Genomic DNA, 16540 nt, shown 5'->3' on the forward strand with positions numbered 1-16540 from the left:
AAACAAAGAATTCAATCATAGAGGTATGTGTTGAATAAATGACAAACCCGTCCTCCCTTTACAGAGTTTTAAATGGGGTTCAAACAAGCTTTTTGGTAACTTGAACAAAAGATGGAATTTGAATTGAAATCAATAGAAGTGGTTTTACAGATTTCAAATGATTTGGATCAACACTATTTTGCCCAAGGCCTCTTGTCTAATGTGGTTGATATTGTTAAAAGCAGTCTGGACCAACTGTAGAGCATTGAAGGTTGGAATAGGAGATGATCTTTGCCCTAGATGCAAAAACAAAGTTGAAACAATCCCACATCTATTTTTAAATTGTAAAGCTAATTCCAACATTGTCAAATTTTTGCAAGTTATGATAGCCCCCTATCACCCTACAACTTTGACATGGAAGGAAGTCATCCTTTATGGAATCCCTCCAATCATTTGGAACTGGCCTAAAAGCATTTTCTTATGGTAGATTCGGAATTGTAGGAAGAAAGCCATGTTTGAATAGGTTATGATTGATCCATTTTATAGTTTCAATGCTGAGTTTTTGATGCAAGTCTCAGCCATTGACAAAAGAATTGAGGAAGACTACGACAAGGAGCAGCAGAAGAAGAAGAAGAAGAAAGAGGTAGATGTAGAAATCAAGAGATTCATGATTCATTAAAAGAGACACATCAAGATGGAAATGTGTGAAACTATGTTTAATGAAATATATGAGCCCCCAAAAGACGTCATAGGCATACTTTGCCAACATGTTGTCTCTGACACTGAGAAATAAGCTTAATATAACATATACATAATGAGCCTTGCAACCCGAGGGCTAGAAATTACTTAAGTTTTACAAATAGCCCTAAGTTGGACTTCTTGATAAAAAGTCCAAATTTTGTAATTTTCTTCTCTCTTGATATTTTCACGTTCTCTCTCTCTCTCTCTCTCTCTCTCTCTCCAAAAAAAAAAAGAAAACAATAAAAAACACACACGCGCACACAACCTTGTAAGTCGAACCTCTTGGTCCCATTGGCAGCTGTGGATCTTTTTGAGATTTGCTATGGATAGACCTTTCTAAAACCCAGAACAGAACACAGCGCGGAAGCAATCCACTTCTTCACGGAGGAAATGGCTATGGCGGCGGCTGCTACTACCGGCGCTCGCCATCTTCCGTCTAATAGCGCGTCGTGGACTGGCCCTCGCGCTTGCCTTCTCACTCCCTCACAGCACCACCGCGAGCTTTCGGTATGCAGATCATTGAACACATTTCCGTCCTTGGTCATGCCGTCCTCAGGCTCGAGCTGCTCTCAGCGCGCACATATTTGGGTACATATCGTTTCTCTCTTAAAGTCAAAGAAATTACGTGTCCAAATCAAAAGGATAAGAATGTAGCTTGCAATATGTTTTTTAGCGCTGGAGCATTTGAACAATGTGGATATTTGCAATTCTAGGAAGAATATGCTCGAAATGGGCATCCATAAGATGCAGTAATGCTGCTGTCGCTAACATAAAGAAGGCCATTGAAGAAAATGGAAGAAGAAGACCTGTCAAAAGTCCAACATTGCCCTTAGTGACATAAAATGCTTTTAGGCCTACTGCATTGATATTCCTTAACTCTGGCAAGATCTGCATATGATATAGCAAATGAGCTGATCTTGGACATGCAGGAGATGTGGTTGTTCAAATTGAGGAACTTGCATGCTGGCAGTGACGCAATCAATACTGGGTTCAGTCAGCGATCAACACTGCTGCAGCATTTCCTTTGGTTACTTGAGATTTAGAATTGATCTTACCACTTGCCTAAATTAATAGTACGGAAAACTAATTACTGCTTCAGCTTGTGCATTGGGTCCTGAGTCTAGTAAGGCCATAAACTAGGAAGAGTGGGAGTCCCAAGTCGGCAACATGTAGGACTTCCGAATTGGAGCTTGATAGATGGCCAAGCAATAGTGGCAAAGTGCCAACACCACTAAAAGGCACCGTTGAAATGTCACCAAGAATGGCTATGTAACACTTTTGCAAGGCCATCATCCCTTGAGGCTCTTGTAATGACTGCAAATAAATGCTTTGTGAACACTAAACAAGAGGGTCACATGGCATAGGAATGCCCCAATAGGCAGCAAACTGTAAAAGCTAAAAGCAAGGGAGATCCCAAGGGAAAAAAGCCCAAAAAACATCCATTAGTTGTGCCCGATATTAGTGACCAACCCCATGATGATGCTATTGATGGACAAAGATCTTGCAATAAATCTCCTCGAGGAGTCATATGACTCGATGCACCACTATCAATGAGCCAAGGCCGCTTATAAGATATGATAGCTGAAGAAGGTTCCTCCACTTGATGAATGTAAAGAAACATTGAGTTAGTGGTAAAAGTTGGTGTTGAAGTAGAGGTAGACAGAGGTTGTGATGTAGATCCAACCTTCGCTCTCGAACAATGACGAGGATATTTCTTCCAACACTTCTCCTCGGGTTGAGAGGCCTGCCCATGGACACGAGGGATATCCTTTGGACTTTCCCAAAAAATTTATATGAGAGTTTGAAGATAACTGTGATTTCTTCGTCTTTCCTTTCTTCTACGTGGTTTGTCCTATACTTGAAGATAAGGCTACAAAAGCATGATTTTGTGTAGGGGTCTACTAGAATTTGTCTCCTTGTGACATGCATCTTGCTCAAGCACCAATAGGACTAGCTCCTTCCAAGTGGTAGTCTCACACATATGAGAGGTGAGAAGACTGGGTGTAGAACGCACCATAGGTCAGTGAGACAGAAGATGTGAGAGAAGTGTCATAGCTAGGTCCTCTAAAGAAATGTCATAGGGATGCAAGTTTATCCCGCATCTCCTCCATCCTGAGAGAGAGATATTGTAACTTCAACTCGAGAGATGGATGATACCCAAATGTTTGGATTCGGTAGAGAGTTGCTAATCTCTTCCAAACCTTTGTGGTAGTGCGGATATGTCTTACATTCATGAGTATAATATCTGCACAACTCAATAAAAGAAAGGAGCTGGCTTTGGCATTCAACTGATTCCATGAAGCTGGCGAGTCCAAAGTCACACCATAATAGAGATCCATGGTAGTTCAGGGTATAGAGATTGCAATAAAATTCCAAAGGTCATAAGTGTCAAGTATACTCTTGACTCTGCAGGACCATAGAGGGTAGTTCATCTTGTCCAGCTGCATGTAGGTAGAGAGGGTAGGACAAGCACTTGCAAAAAGGGGGTGCTATCACTGCCAATCGGGGACTAGAAGTTGCGGAAGAATATAGAGGGAGAGAATGATAGGATGGTGGTTAGTCTACTCAATCCCAATCCACACGATCCCCTATAGTAGATGTTCTTTGAGAATACTTGCAAGAAAACAAGAAAAGATGCTGCAACTGGGATGTGCTGCTCTGCCTATTTGGGATCTGTTAGTCTGATGGTCAACAAAGGATTGAGAGGCAGCACTGTAGGCAGGGAGTATCTGAGATGGGAGTAGTGACACGATGCTGGGCAAGGAGGCTGAGCAGTAAACGTAGAAGAAAACAGGACTTCAGCCTGTAAACGCAGCTCGTTAGGGGTTGGTAGGGGACTAGGAGTGCCCGGAAGTGCTATGCCTGCTGTAAATGCAGATTTGCTTTGCTATTGTCCTGAAAAACAGGCCACCCAGCCTGGATTTGATGTTGCCCACATCTCTAGAAGCCTGCCCAGCTTGGAACACAGCAAAATAGAGGTCTGTCCAGTAAATGTGGCAAGAATATTGGGCCTGTCCACCTGAAAACAGGCCAGGCAGCCTGCCAAAGTGTGCCACATAGGTAGTAGGAAGTTGACCAGGTCCCAAACACAGCATAGAGTGGACTGTCTACAGCAAAGCACAAATGATTAGGGGCCTATTTCTGCAAAAACAGTGACATTGTCCAGCATTGAGAAGGGTCCGCTTGTAATATACACAAGTCTGCAGCACTCCCAAGATGGTGTCCAGCTGGTTGATGACTTTGGACAGGTTGTTGCTCTTCGTAGACTCTGGCTCCCATGCAAGGCTTTGATATCATGTCCAGCATTGAGAAGGGTCCGCTTGTAATATACGCAAGTCTGCAGCACTCCCAAGATGGTGTCCAGCTGGTTGATGACTTTGGACAGGTTGTTGCTCTTCGTAGACTCCAGCTCCCATGCAAGGCTTTGATATCATGTGAGAGTGCACAATGGAAAGGGAAGCGAACATGGAGAGGAGGAGAGAAGGAACAATCTGATTGGGATTGTTGAAAGGTATAAGGTGGCAATGGTCAGTCCCAATACGTGGCTTTATGCATCAATGTAGGCACCAGATGCTAGTAGGGGGATGAGAGAATGAGGAGGGTTGGCTGATCACGAAGGATCAATGATGGATAATGAAGGTGAGAGGGCAAACCACCTATAGATATGCAAATTGGGGCCACAATTGGTAATAAAGTGGCTAGGCCCATAATATGGGCGCCCATGACAGCTTATTGTACCCATTTCTTGCCCAAAAAGAAATGCATGAATGTGGCTTCCATCTAAAGTGCCTAAAGCACATAAAATGACAGACAAATACAATGTTAGAGCTCATAATGTCCTTGTTTAACTTAGACTAAGATTCAGAGGTAGGAGATGATGATACAAGACAAATGTTTGCTAACATGTACGAACTCACTTGTGAGGAATATATGCTGTTCATGAGGATCAGATATGGAAAAGTTCAAGTTGGAATGAGCTTGGATTCTCTTAATCCACCTCACACAACACCTTTGGCATACGAGTCTACTGACCAAGGCTACAACCCGAAGGATCTTGCACATCAAATGGAGATCCATGTTTGTGTGGATCACAAGTTGCAAGTTGAAAGAGGACAAACGAAGTTGGGAAACATGACCTATCCTATGTCATCCATTTCACCAAACACGGTGTATGTAAATGCAAGAGGTTATAAAAAGGGGTTAGATAATAGCTCTATGTCTCATGCTTATTCCAATGAAATTGCTTTTTGTGCTTCATCTTCACAAACTCAAAATCATACTTTACAAATTCAACACCTGTCTCATCTATTTTCAAAATCCTTCCATTGCATACACATATTCATCTATTCTACAACTCACCACACCATTAGGCGTGCATTTCATAGGTCATATTTCGACCGCTCGGGTGGTTTTGTTAAAATAGTGGTGGGAGTTTCACTTCTAATCCAAGCATCAATGAGGACCTACATGCAAGGATATCCAACTCATGTGTATCAAGCCCTGACCATCCCCCTCATCTCACAAGTACTCACACAAAGTTTGCTAACATGTCAATACCAAGTGGGCCAACCCATATCTTTTTAGCATATGCACCACATAGTAGGTAGATTTGTCATCCAAGTATTGTTGAGCATTTATTAGCCCTTGAACTTAATTAATAATTAATACCTAGTTCCTAGTTCCTAATGTCCCCATCGACATTAATGGCTAATAAAATGATCTAGGCTAAAATGTGTTACCACGTACCTGACTAATATAATTTGTTAACACTTTTGTCTTTGACACCCATTGACTTCTGGGGGTCTTGGGCCCATCATTGTGACTTAATTGACTTTCACAGCATATGCAGACGTTTCGTTTATATATAAGCCAAAATGCCAAGCATAGCATAAAGATTTCATGTCCTCATAACAAGAACATGTGCATATAGTACAATGAGTTTTCATCCTTTGATGGGTGCCCAAGTACAAAGGCTTTCTCTATCCAAAGCACTCCGTTTTACATCAACACAATGCTAATGGATGAGTGATGCAAGGGATAATGCAAAGTGGTATGCTCAAATAGAATGCAATGCACGAGCAGTGGTACCACTTGAGTGGTGCCCTCCTTCAAAGGGGAGCCCTAGCACCCTTTTACAAGCATAATCATTGAGATGCAAATGGATGATGATACAAATGAGTAAGTCAATGCAATAACCAAGATCTTGTAAGCACCAAGAAAAGGATACCTCCTCCTCTCACCACCTGATGGTGGAAGGAGAAGCATGCACTCCCTCTTACCCCAGCATGTCGATGTTGAAGGGGGGAGGAGAAGTACCCAATGAAGAAGAAATGATACATGTTTCCACTTGAAAATGTGCGAAAGGAATTGTCTCCATGTTAGCCTCAAGGAAGGTGGTAATTCAGCCTTGGGAAAAGAAGCCTCCATGCTAGGAGTGCTGAACTAATTAAGTCTCTGTTTCAATCAAATTGAAGGGTTTAGTCTCAAACTGAAAACAAAGCAATGAGAGTAAGCCACATGAGACCACTGAACAGGCATACATCTACTTTGATAAATATGCTTTAGGTGCTTTATGGTGGGGGCGTGTGCGCGCTCTTTTTTTTTTTGTTTGGGATTTAGTGTAAGAAGGTATCCCACTCCTAAAGGGGAGGCAAGCTAAGGAGGGCAAGGAATAGCATAGAAAAATTGCAGCTAGCTCCCCACTAGAATCCCAAAATCAGGAAGTGGGGAGCTGAATGCAGTCCTTAGGAGCTATATCAACCACTATATCAGCCAACCAGCAAAAGTGGCAGCAGGTCCGAGTCTCCAATATGTGAAACACAAGGTGTTGAAGGTGACTTCTGGAGAAGAAGGCTTGTAAGCTGTGTGGCTGTCTAAGACCTGCAGCAACAAGAAACACAGATATGGTAGGTCCTGTAGACGCCACCTGCTGGCTGGGAACATCATGACTGCAAAATGCAGCCTATGAAGTGGTTTCAGTGACCAATTGTAGCAAAGATGCCATTCAGACCAGCAGATGCAGCTAGAAGAATGAAAACAGGTCATCATTGTGGCTGAGATGTCGCCAGGCTTCTTCTCTATTTTGAACTGTGCATTTTTGAACCCTTGTGTTTCACAATGCAGTGCTTAGAGTTGACACATAGGCAACCTTGCAAGGTATTTCCTCTGTCACACATTGAGATGTTAGAGGTGGCTTGTAGCCATGTAACTACTCTCTTGCACGTGGTTTTGTCTACATCTATTCCATGGGTTGTGTGTGGGTTTTGGTACAAGAGTCATGAACTGAAGGGATCACTAACCCACCTCTTCTCACCACGGTCCACCATTGCGCAGAGAGTCCAGACTCCAAAGTCCTCCATTGTATATGTATCGTGGGAAATTAGGGAGACTTGCATGGTATCTAGATTTGCTGAGTGTGAAACTTTATGCAACTCAAAACCAATGGTATGTGAAAGGTAATATTTAGGACATGGTCATGATTGCTAGGTGCTTTGCATGGGAGCAATAGAATGTGTGGGTGGGGAATAAAGTTTGAGGGCAATTCTGTATGTTCACAAAGTCAATTGGGGAACCCAACAAATGGCAGGGTTATAATCAGAATCGATGGAGGTGTAGGTTTCTTTTTGTAGTTTCAGATGGCCAAAGTACGAGTTTCTAAAACAACAGAGTAGTTTTCGAAATATATCTTCTTGGTAAATTTATTTATTTATTTATTTATTTGACCATAGAAAGACACTATATGAGATATGCTAGTAACATGTTCATGGGACTCTCTCTTTTTATCATGTACGAGTCTCAAATAGGTGAGACTCTTAATGCTGAATCTCTAATTAAGCTTTCTGCTTTCTTGGACATACCAAATCTTTGCTCTTGGGGATGGAAGGGTTTGCCTGCTTAACCATATCCCATTTTGATAATTAAGTAGAGAAAAAAAGGCAAATCCCGTTATTCGATCCTGAAACAAATAGTAAAATTGCAATGTGCTCTGAAAATTCCTTGTTCTCCATTACATTAGAATCATTTGTTTGGAGGAAACTGGAACTGCCCAGTTAGCTTACTGCAGTGCACAAGTTTTATGGTACTCCCACCGTAGTTGAGTTGTAGCAACTAAGTGCCTTGCTAGCTTGTATCATAATTGAGTCATTTAAGCAGCTAAGCATTTGACTAACAAGCAAGCTCACATTATAATTAATAGCAATGATGATATGTACATTACTACAACTGAAACATCCTGAGTCTTGAATGCAATTTGTCTCTGTATGATCAATGCAAACATATTTAGCACAATAATAGCTGTTTCATGAAATCTCTGAACTTATCAGACTGTTGACTGTGTACAAAGAGTAATATGGTACGTGCTGAGGACTTAGCAGAGCAGATGAAAGAAATGGCTGCAGCTGAAAAGCGCTGGCGCTCTCAGGTATGTGGATCCCTCTTTTTTCTGGCCTTGTGACTCTCTTTTGGTGGAGTCTTTGTTTTTTTAAAACCAAAGTATCTCTCCTTGCAAACCAGGTACGAGATGGTCTCGTGAGATCCATTTCACCTAAGCAAGCTGGATATGCATTGCAACTGTCAAATCATTGCCTCCTTGATGTTCGACCATCAACTGAACAGAACAAAGTAAGCCTGCGATGCTAATACCAAGCACTGCAATGCCACTAGCAAGTCTTCCAAAGACCTCCTTATATGTTTTGAAGGACTGTTAGCAGAAAAGTTACAAACATGTACATACTGCTTACCTTTTTCATTCTGGTGTATCCTTTAGTCATTCTTGACTTCATCGTTATTTTGGAGCTGCTATCAACTGTTTTTCATACTCATCATTTTTTGCCAAAGCCAGTAGTCATCTTTGCATCATTGCGGATGTTTGAGTCAACAAGAGCGAACACTTGAGAGGAGCATGGCAAGTCCATTTATTGGCCTGTATACTAAACATCTACTTCCAGCAGAGATATGAGAACAAAGGGGGTTTTGGAAGGATAGTTGATCTGATAATATGCTAAAATGATTGAGGGTACCCATGATTGGCACAGTCCAAAAGCCATTTATCACCCAAAAATTTGGAGCTTAGATACTTCTATAGAAACGAACCCTTACATAAGTGAGCTTGCTAGAAGGGGCAGGTCCATCTGACTTACCAAATCCTCAAAGAGTGGAAACTAAGTCTTGATAATTCTTATCAACCTGGGTTTAGATTAATGTGGGCATGCTATCAAGTTACTAGCAGTTGATATAGTGGTTACAATGGCTTTTGTCCTCATGGTAGGATCGCTTGATAGTAAACCAAATATCTAAACATTCTAGGCACTCGTGTTGTGATTCTTCTGGCAACATTCTTAGGTTAGCTGGCCAGAATTTTGGGAGGATAGTATTAGTAAGTACACAATACATGCTTCTCATTAAGATTTTGATAAGGGAAATAGAAGCTGATGTTTAATGTACACAGGCTAATATGGGCACAGGGCTGTACTTTCACAGATTGATCAGCCCAGGGCTTTTAACTTGAGAGGTTGCAACTTTCTTCTTCTTTGGTCTTGGCTTATTGATATGGAATGGATGTGATGACTTGACTAGTAGGAGTGTGGGTTTGTCCATAGTTATTCTAAGACCTGAAGCAATTCATGTTTTGCAGTGTTGATGTTTCATTTTGTTTGTTTTGTTGGTGCTGGATGGGTGCTTACACTCAATGAATTGGGTCTAATTGTCACTCTCAGTTTCCTACATATGGATTCAGCCGGCAGAAGGGTTGGGTGCAACTTTCAGTTTCCTACATATGGATTCAGCCTGCAGAAGGGTTGGGTGCAACTCCTGAGTGGTACTGGAGGGTAGATGCCCCCTATAGTGTGTAACCTAGTAGCTATAACAACAAAGTGTCTTATGTGTGCTCCAGAAAATTGCAGCATATAATTGCGCTCAGTGCCTTAATTTAGTACCACATGCATTTGGAAAGTTTTTCTTATCAAACTCTTTCTTTAGTATCTCTTTCTTAGAGTGTGTTTGGGTTTTTTTGCTCTTGCTCTTTGCCAAATTTCTAGGTCAGATCTAGATTGTGGACTATCTAGACAGTTCACAATGAGAAGGTTTTGCATTAGCTGCACAATTGGTCTTGTTTTTTCTCTTTGAGGCTAATCTATATGTAAAAAGACCACGATTAGTACTCGAAGTGAATATGTTGCTAGAACCTCTTTGACCATGAAAGTCATAACTGTCACAAGACTGTGACAACTATTACCTTTTTGTTGATTTCTTTATTACATATTTTATTTGGTTTTTCTTTTTGGAAGGATCCCTCTTGAAATCTAAATGCCTGAGTTGCATGGCCAGTTTGTGAAACGGACAGGAATGTCTAGTGAGTCAAAACTGGACAGTTAAGGTCCAGTACAAGTCTGGAAGAGACTGATGGCACTGTAGATTGACAAGTCTGGAAGAGACTTGTGAAAGTGTATATGGACAAGTGTGTTGAAGAACTAGCCTGGAAGAGACTAGTTCAAAGTGAAGATGGACAAATCTTCAAGAGATTAGTCCATGTGGGGTCATCAGTGGAAATTCACTTTCAGTTGAGCTACATTGTAAATTTGGATGTAGCCATAGTCAGCAAAGATGGTCAGAAGACTAGTGGGATGCAATGGAAGCAACTCCTAAAATTTAGGGAGTTACTATTTTTGGACCCCAGAATCTGTTCGCGTCATTATCTTCGTTTTTGCACGAGGATTAATCCTCTGGTCTGTGCCGAGGTCAAATTTTGAACCGAGGATGGAGAATTTTAGACCGAAAGGTTTAAACAGGAAAATTGTTATATGTATGCCACGTGTCACAATTTGGGCATAAATTCCCAAAAGAGAGAGAGAGAGGGCAGCACAAAATTGAGTTTCAATGCATGGGGGCTCATTTTGTGAAAGGGAGATGGATTGCTGTAGATGGAGAGCTCTTGAGAGCTGGTCTACCTTGTCTATGATGCACAGAGGCTTGAGCTTGCTTCCTACTCTCTCTCTCTCTCTCTCTCTCTCCTTGACAGTACGGTTATGCTCCAGAATCAAGGGCTTTCTTCTGATTCAGGTACGGCTGTGTGGGAATATGCTGTTTTTGCATGAGGCAAGAGTCTCCTTTCTCCAGGAATAGGAGTAGTTGTTTGCAGTTCCCAACAGGGACAGGTGAGGGTGGTAACCTCACCAAGCAAGTGCCTGAAACAGCACTAAACCGGAACTGATTCTGGACTGTTCAGAGGGTATTTCAGAGCCCAACAGATGTCAGAATCAAGGGGCACTTGGCACAGATGATGCAGGACAGTGCAAGGAACAATATGAGCTGAAAACAGGTGTCAGAACAGGTCTGAACCAGTAATTACAATGGGCTGAATAGTACAGGGAACAGTAAGAGTTGTAAACAGGTTTCAGAACAGGTCTGAACTAGTAAATACAGCAGGCTGAAATGGTCAATTCTGCACTCCAACCAGAAGATTTAGACTTGGGGAGAGTTTCCCCTCCTGGTCAACTTGATTTGGGTCAGTAATTGTACTATTATGTTGCCAAATTTCACCCAGAATAGGTGAAAGACAGCCCATTGTACTCTCTCTCTTTTTAAAAATAAAGAAATACCGCAAGGGGCGCCTAATTTAGGGGCCAACAGGGTGTCTGTGTTGCAACGGGAGCATTTTATCTTCCTGTTTTTCTTCTTGATTCTGTGTCTTTAAGCTTAGGTAAAGTGGGCGACTGTTAAATTGGGTGAAAGCATTTATTTATTTTGGTTGTACACTACCGCCCTTCCCAGTGAACAGGCCGGTTTCACATAACCTTATTACTTAAGCCCTAGTTCCTTATAACACAGAGCTGGGTTTACTCATAAGTAACCTTTTGTTCAAGTGAAAACGCTTTGATGTTCCCATGCAATAAAGAATGCCGAATCTGAGTGAAATTTTGATTTGTAGAATACAAGTCCGATGATATCTGTAGTGATTGCATTACTTGAGGTCTTTCTTGACTGCCCATCTGATTTGTTTTTTAAATAACATTTAAAAATCAAGGATTCGTGAAGAATTTGATGGTCAGTCTTGATTACAAAAGTGGCACCTACCTTAGTAGTCCTTCCATCTTGTTAATTATATACTACAGCAAGCAGGTATTTTTCGAAGTTGTTGCCATTTATCTTACCAGAATGCAATGTTTGGTTTTTATAGGCAATTAACCAACCAGATTGGGTCAAAACAGCCCAATGCTTGATCTCAGGGATCACAATGAATCTCAGAGGCTGGCTGAGATCTGTTTGATGTCAAACGATCTCCTTACTCTGGTAGCTTATTGAAAGCAATTTCTGGCTTTGTAGTTAACTGGAAAGATGTTCTCAATTTGGCCAAACCATGCAAGGGATTCATAATGCTGGCCTCATGCACTCTCTAGGGGTTGGCCATTTTTCAATAGCTCTCACTTTGGCAAGATCCACCTGTCCTTACTTAATGAATGATAGATCCAAGTAATTGGTCTTCAGAAGAACTCACTTTTTTTGCATTTATGTAGAGCTTATGCCTTCTCAATTCTTCATTCATTTTGCATTTATATTAGGTTATGCTGCCCCAAATTTTCAACTACCAAATTTAATTGTTCTTCACATTCTCTGATGCATTTTGAAAATTCAAGGATGTCAACAAAGGTTTCAGAAAACTTTATGTGCTTCCCAAAATCTTGATAGTTTATGCCATTAGAGGTGGTTTGAGTATCGTTTGAGCCAAAAAGGTATAAAGAAATACTCATGTATTTCAGGATGTCTGGAATGCAGTTTTTGGAACATCCTCAATTCTCATGATAGCCAGAAAGAAGTTCCAACTTGTTTTCCATCAGGAGTATCAGTGAACGTAATGCTGAAGTATTTGGTCTAACCAATTCTCTCTCTAGCTTTTGGTGAAATTATCCCCTTTTTGTGAGTGTTACAATGCTTGTTCTTCCAAATATATAATCAATTCTATGATCTTTTGTCTCTTGGTGGAGGAAAGAGGGTTGTAGGACAATGTTGAAGCTCCTTGAAGAATTATAAAACAATCCTGAAGCTCCCTAAGAAGTTTTCATAATGATGCACTTCAAGAACTCTTTTGGAAAGAAACAAAAATTGAAAATTTTCTTGTTGCACAAATTTGTACATGGTGGAAAATTTTGCACTTATTTGGGCAAAGGTTAAAGTTGGGAGGACTTCTCCTCCACCCTTTAAACATTCCTTTGGAGAAATGGGAGATTAATTCTAGAGGGTATGCTTCAAGCATATATCACACGACGGCAAACTAATTGGGAAGAGTACTTACCTATAATAGAGTTTGCATATATAATAATGCGAAGCACTCTTTCATTGAATATAGTCCATTTATGCTTATGTACAGCTCTCAGCCTAAAGTACTTTTTGTAGTAGGATTACAAAAGGAAATTGTTCATGTAGCAAATGGTTTCTTAGAAGATATATATGAGATGTTAAAACTGGCCAAAAGTAGCATCAGGAAGGTAGATGATATGCTGATCCACATTGGAGACATCTCACTTTTGAAGGAGGAGAGTAAGTTTATTTAAAAAGAGTCTGAAAAATATGGAACCATGAAGAACAGAACTTAGTTTCTGGAAGACTTTTACCAGAAATGACCAGTGAATTGAGGATCAGAAAGAGTAACATCAATTAAAGAGTGTGAAAGATCTAAAACCATGATGGTGATACAATTTCCAAAACTTGGTTTCTGGAAGACTCTTTCTAGAAATGACTAGTGAATTGAGGATCACTTATTAATTTTTTCATTGGACAGATGATAAAACTTATAAAGATGCTTGACAAAGAGACTAGGAAGCCTGTGGCTTTTAATGGCAGTCTTCAAATTAAATCAAGCCATTTTAATGCATGAGTTCACCACAACCTAGATTACATCATGACCTAGATTTGTCTGGGCAATCACAATACAAAGTCCGTGGAGACACTACTACATTTTTTTATAAGAAATTTGTAGAGGATGTAATAGCTCTGCTTGTTTGTGGTGCTCAGCTTTCTTAAGCTCATATTATGGGGACTTGCGCACATAGGTCTCGACTTTCCACAAAGACATTCATGTGTGCAATAGAAGTGCTAGCTAACCAAGGCCAAAGTTCGGTACATGCTAGAATGTCCTATGCCAGGCACATCATGACAATTAAAGACCTGAAACCATGATGGTGAGACACTTTCCAAAACTTAGTTTCTGGAAGTCTGTTTCTAGGAATGAGTAGTGAATTGAGGATCACTTATTAATTGTTTCATCGGACAGACAATAAAACTTATAAAGATGCTTGACAAAGAGACTAGCTAGCTTGTGGCTTTTAATAGTAGTCTTTGTCAAATTAAATCAAGCCATTTTAATACATGGGCTCACCACAAACTAGATTACATCATGGCCTAGATTGATCCAGGCAATCACAACACAAAGTCCATGGAGACACTACTCCAGTTTTTTATAAAGAATTTGTAGAGGATGTAATAGCTCTGCTTGTTTGTGGTGCTCAACTTTCTTAAGCTCATATTATGGGCACTTGCACACATAGGTCTCAACTTTCCACAAAGACATTCATGTGGGAGCAATAAAAGTGCTAGCTAACCAAGGCCAAAGTTTGGTACATGCTGGGTGTCCTATGCCAGGCACATCCTGACAATTATATTAAAATTTAATGTGGATATCTCATTAATGAGCATAATATTAAACAATGATCCACCCTTGATGGAATAGTTTTCCATTATATCTATCACTATTAGATCATGTGCAGGTCACAGCAGCACCCCTGTACTCTGCCTTCTCCTGTCTGCAGGTCCCCAACCAACCCCCCCCCCCCCCCCCCCCCCCCCCCTTCTCTCTCTCTGTCTCTCATGTTTTGGTCTCATAGGCCACTTTGGCCTTTCGTAGACGCTAATATAACTTTCTCTCTCTCTCTCTCTGTGCAAGATCACGCTGTCTCAAGTGTCTGGCGTGCAGGGTCATGCCTTTTTGTGTGGCCGTGTTGGTCTGCAACCCTAGTCACCTGCATCACACACATACAGGAGCTCTCTCTTTTCTACATATCATCTTCTGGTCAGTCTGTACATCTGCTTCTGCATCGCAGCACTTTGACATGGCATTAAAGTAGTGGGCTCCTACAAAGAGTGGGCAGATCTGACAAAGAGGTTCCAACAGGTGAAAGGAGCAGTGCTTCAGTGTTGAGTGTGGTTAGAGGGGTTGTGCAATAGTTGACTGCTGGGGTGGGCTGAAAGATCACGTGTTCGGGAGAACTGCCGTGGTTTCAAATTAGGACAGCCTGGACCTACATTGTGCCAGGAGGAGGCTGGTTGACCTGTTTTCTTCAGGAAATCGACAGTAGGAGCATTGAAGAATCTGCGATTTCAGTAGATGAGGGCAGATTTGAGTTTTCTCTAGCGGTGCAGAAGACCTTGTGATTGAGCAGAGGAAGTCCTAACAGCTTGTGTTTTCATTGCCAAATGGGGTACTACCAATGAAGTGCTGCATTGTATAAGAGACGAAGGATGTCTACTGAAGTGGAAATGGATTTCCAGGTCTTGATGGACTGCAAGTGTGACCTTAATGTTACATTAAATATCACTTTTAATTAATGTCACAGCAAGGTTGCCATCCAATCTGTGCTACCCATGGATTAGAAGCTAGATGGTGACAACTTCAGCACATGGAAGGTTATGATGCAGGCCATCTTGGAGTCTTATGATTTGGTGGAGATGGTGACGGATAAGATTGACCATCTGACAATCAAGGATCTTAATTCTTTGCATTCAAGAAATTGAAGGCCCCAGGCGCATGGTGACAAGTAGTTCTCATATCCATTCTTTTCATGTTTCTCTCATGCACACTGGCAATCATTGCTCATGTGAAGCATATGACCAGTGCCAAATAGATATGGCTGCATTTGGAGCAGCTGTATAAGAGGATGATGGCCATGAAACTGGTATTGTTGGAGGTTCAAATGTGGACTTTGGACCTGACAGAAATTGCATTGATGAAAGATCATATCAACACATTGGCTAAAGTAGGAGATTCCTTATGCGGGGAAGGTGATCTCCTCCAGAGACATGGTTGTGAATCTTCTAGCACAACTACCCTCTTGCTCTGGTGGATTTTACTATTCTTTGATTACCTTCAAGAGGGTTGATACCATCTGATGGGAGGCTGTTGGTGCGTATGGTATTGGATCAGGAGGGTTGGTTCAAGCAACATCACCCCCCCCATAAGGGTATGTATTAAGTGCAGTTACTTTTCATGCCAGTCCGTAATAGATGCGGGAGACTTCTCATAAGTGCCCCCCCCTGAGTTCTGTCATAAAGCACGAGAGACTATTTTATGTTTCTCCTCCCAGCCACGTCTAGGAAGTGCTGGCTAGACTTCTCACTCCTCGTGTCTCTCCCGCTAGCCGTCTCCTTAAAGTGAGTTATACTATTTTTGCATTCACTCACTTCCTATGCTCCCCTTGACCCCATTCGGGTGCCCAAGGCCCCCAGACGGTCTTCTCTCGCACTTGTTCCCCAAAGTATTAGACCATAAATGTAACATTTCCTCCCCGTTAAGAATCGGTTTCGTCCTCGAAAACGATACTTGGAAGGTCCAACTGTAAATTGGGAAACCTTTTCCTTAAAGTACTTACTCGCTCCCATGTTGAGCTTTCTTCTGAACAATCTTTCCATTTGACCAAATATTCTTGATAAATAGTATTCCTTGTTCGTCTGTGACGAACATTTAAAATTCTTTCTGGTTTATGTGGATTAGATTGGTCATCTAATAGCTCCTCAATATTATCATTTAAGATTAGATTATCTATATCACCTAGCT

The 16540-nt window shown here is 41.3% G+C and overlaps 1 protein-coding gene across 2 annotated transcripts in view; it reads left to right on the top strand.

Moving 5' to 3' along the window:
- The first annotated feature begins 1003 nt into the window (after positions 1 to 1003).
- The window catches only part of LOC148016101 (Rhodanese/Cell cycle control phosphatase superfamily protein), a 51246-nt gene continuing 35709 nt past the window's right edge, over positions 1004 to 16540 (top strand). Inside the window, exons 1-3 of one of the 2 annotated variants that reach the window (XM_087663606.1) lie at positions 1004 to 1308; positions 8043 to 8140; positions 8233 to 8340. In XM_087663606.1, the coding sequence (XP_087519732.1) occupies positions 8069 to 8140; positions 8233 to 8340 (180 nt within the window). In that variant the 5' untranslated portion in view covers positions 1004 to 1308; positions 8043 to 8068. The remainder of the gene's footprint in view (positions 1309 to 8042; positions 8141 to 8232; positions 8341 to 16540) is intronic. The other variant, XM_087663605.1, reaches the window with a different exon arrangement.

This window comes from Lygodium microphyllum, chromosome 23, assembly GCF_053477565.2.
Source record: "Lygodium microphyllum isolate KBCC chromosome 23, Lygodium_microphyllum_v1.1.10, whole genome shotgun sequence".
Taxonomy (NCBI): Eukaryota; Viridiplantae; Streptophyta; class Polypodiopsida; order Schizaeales; family Lygodiaceae; genus Lygodium; species Lygodium microphyllum.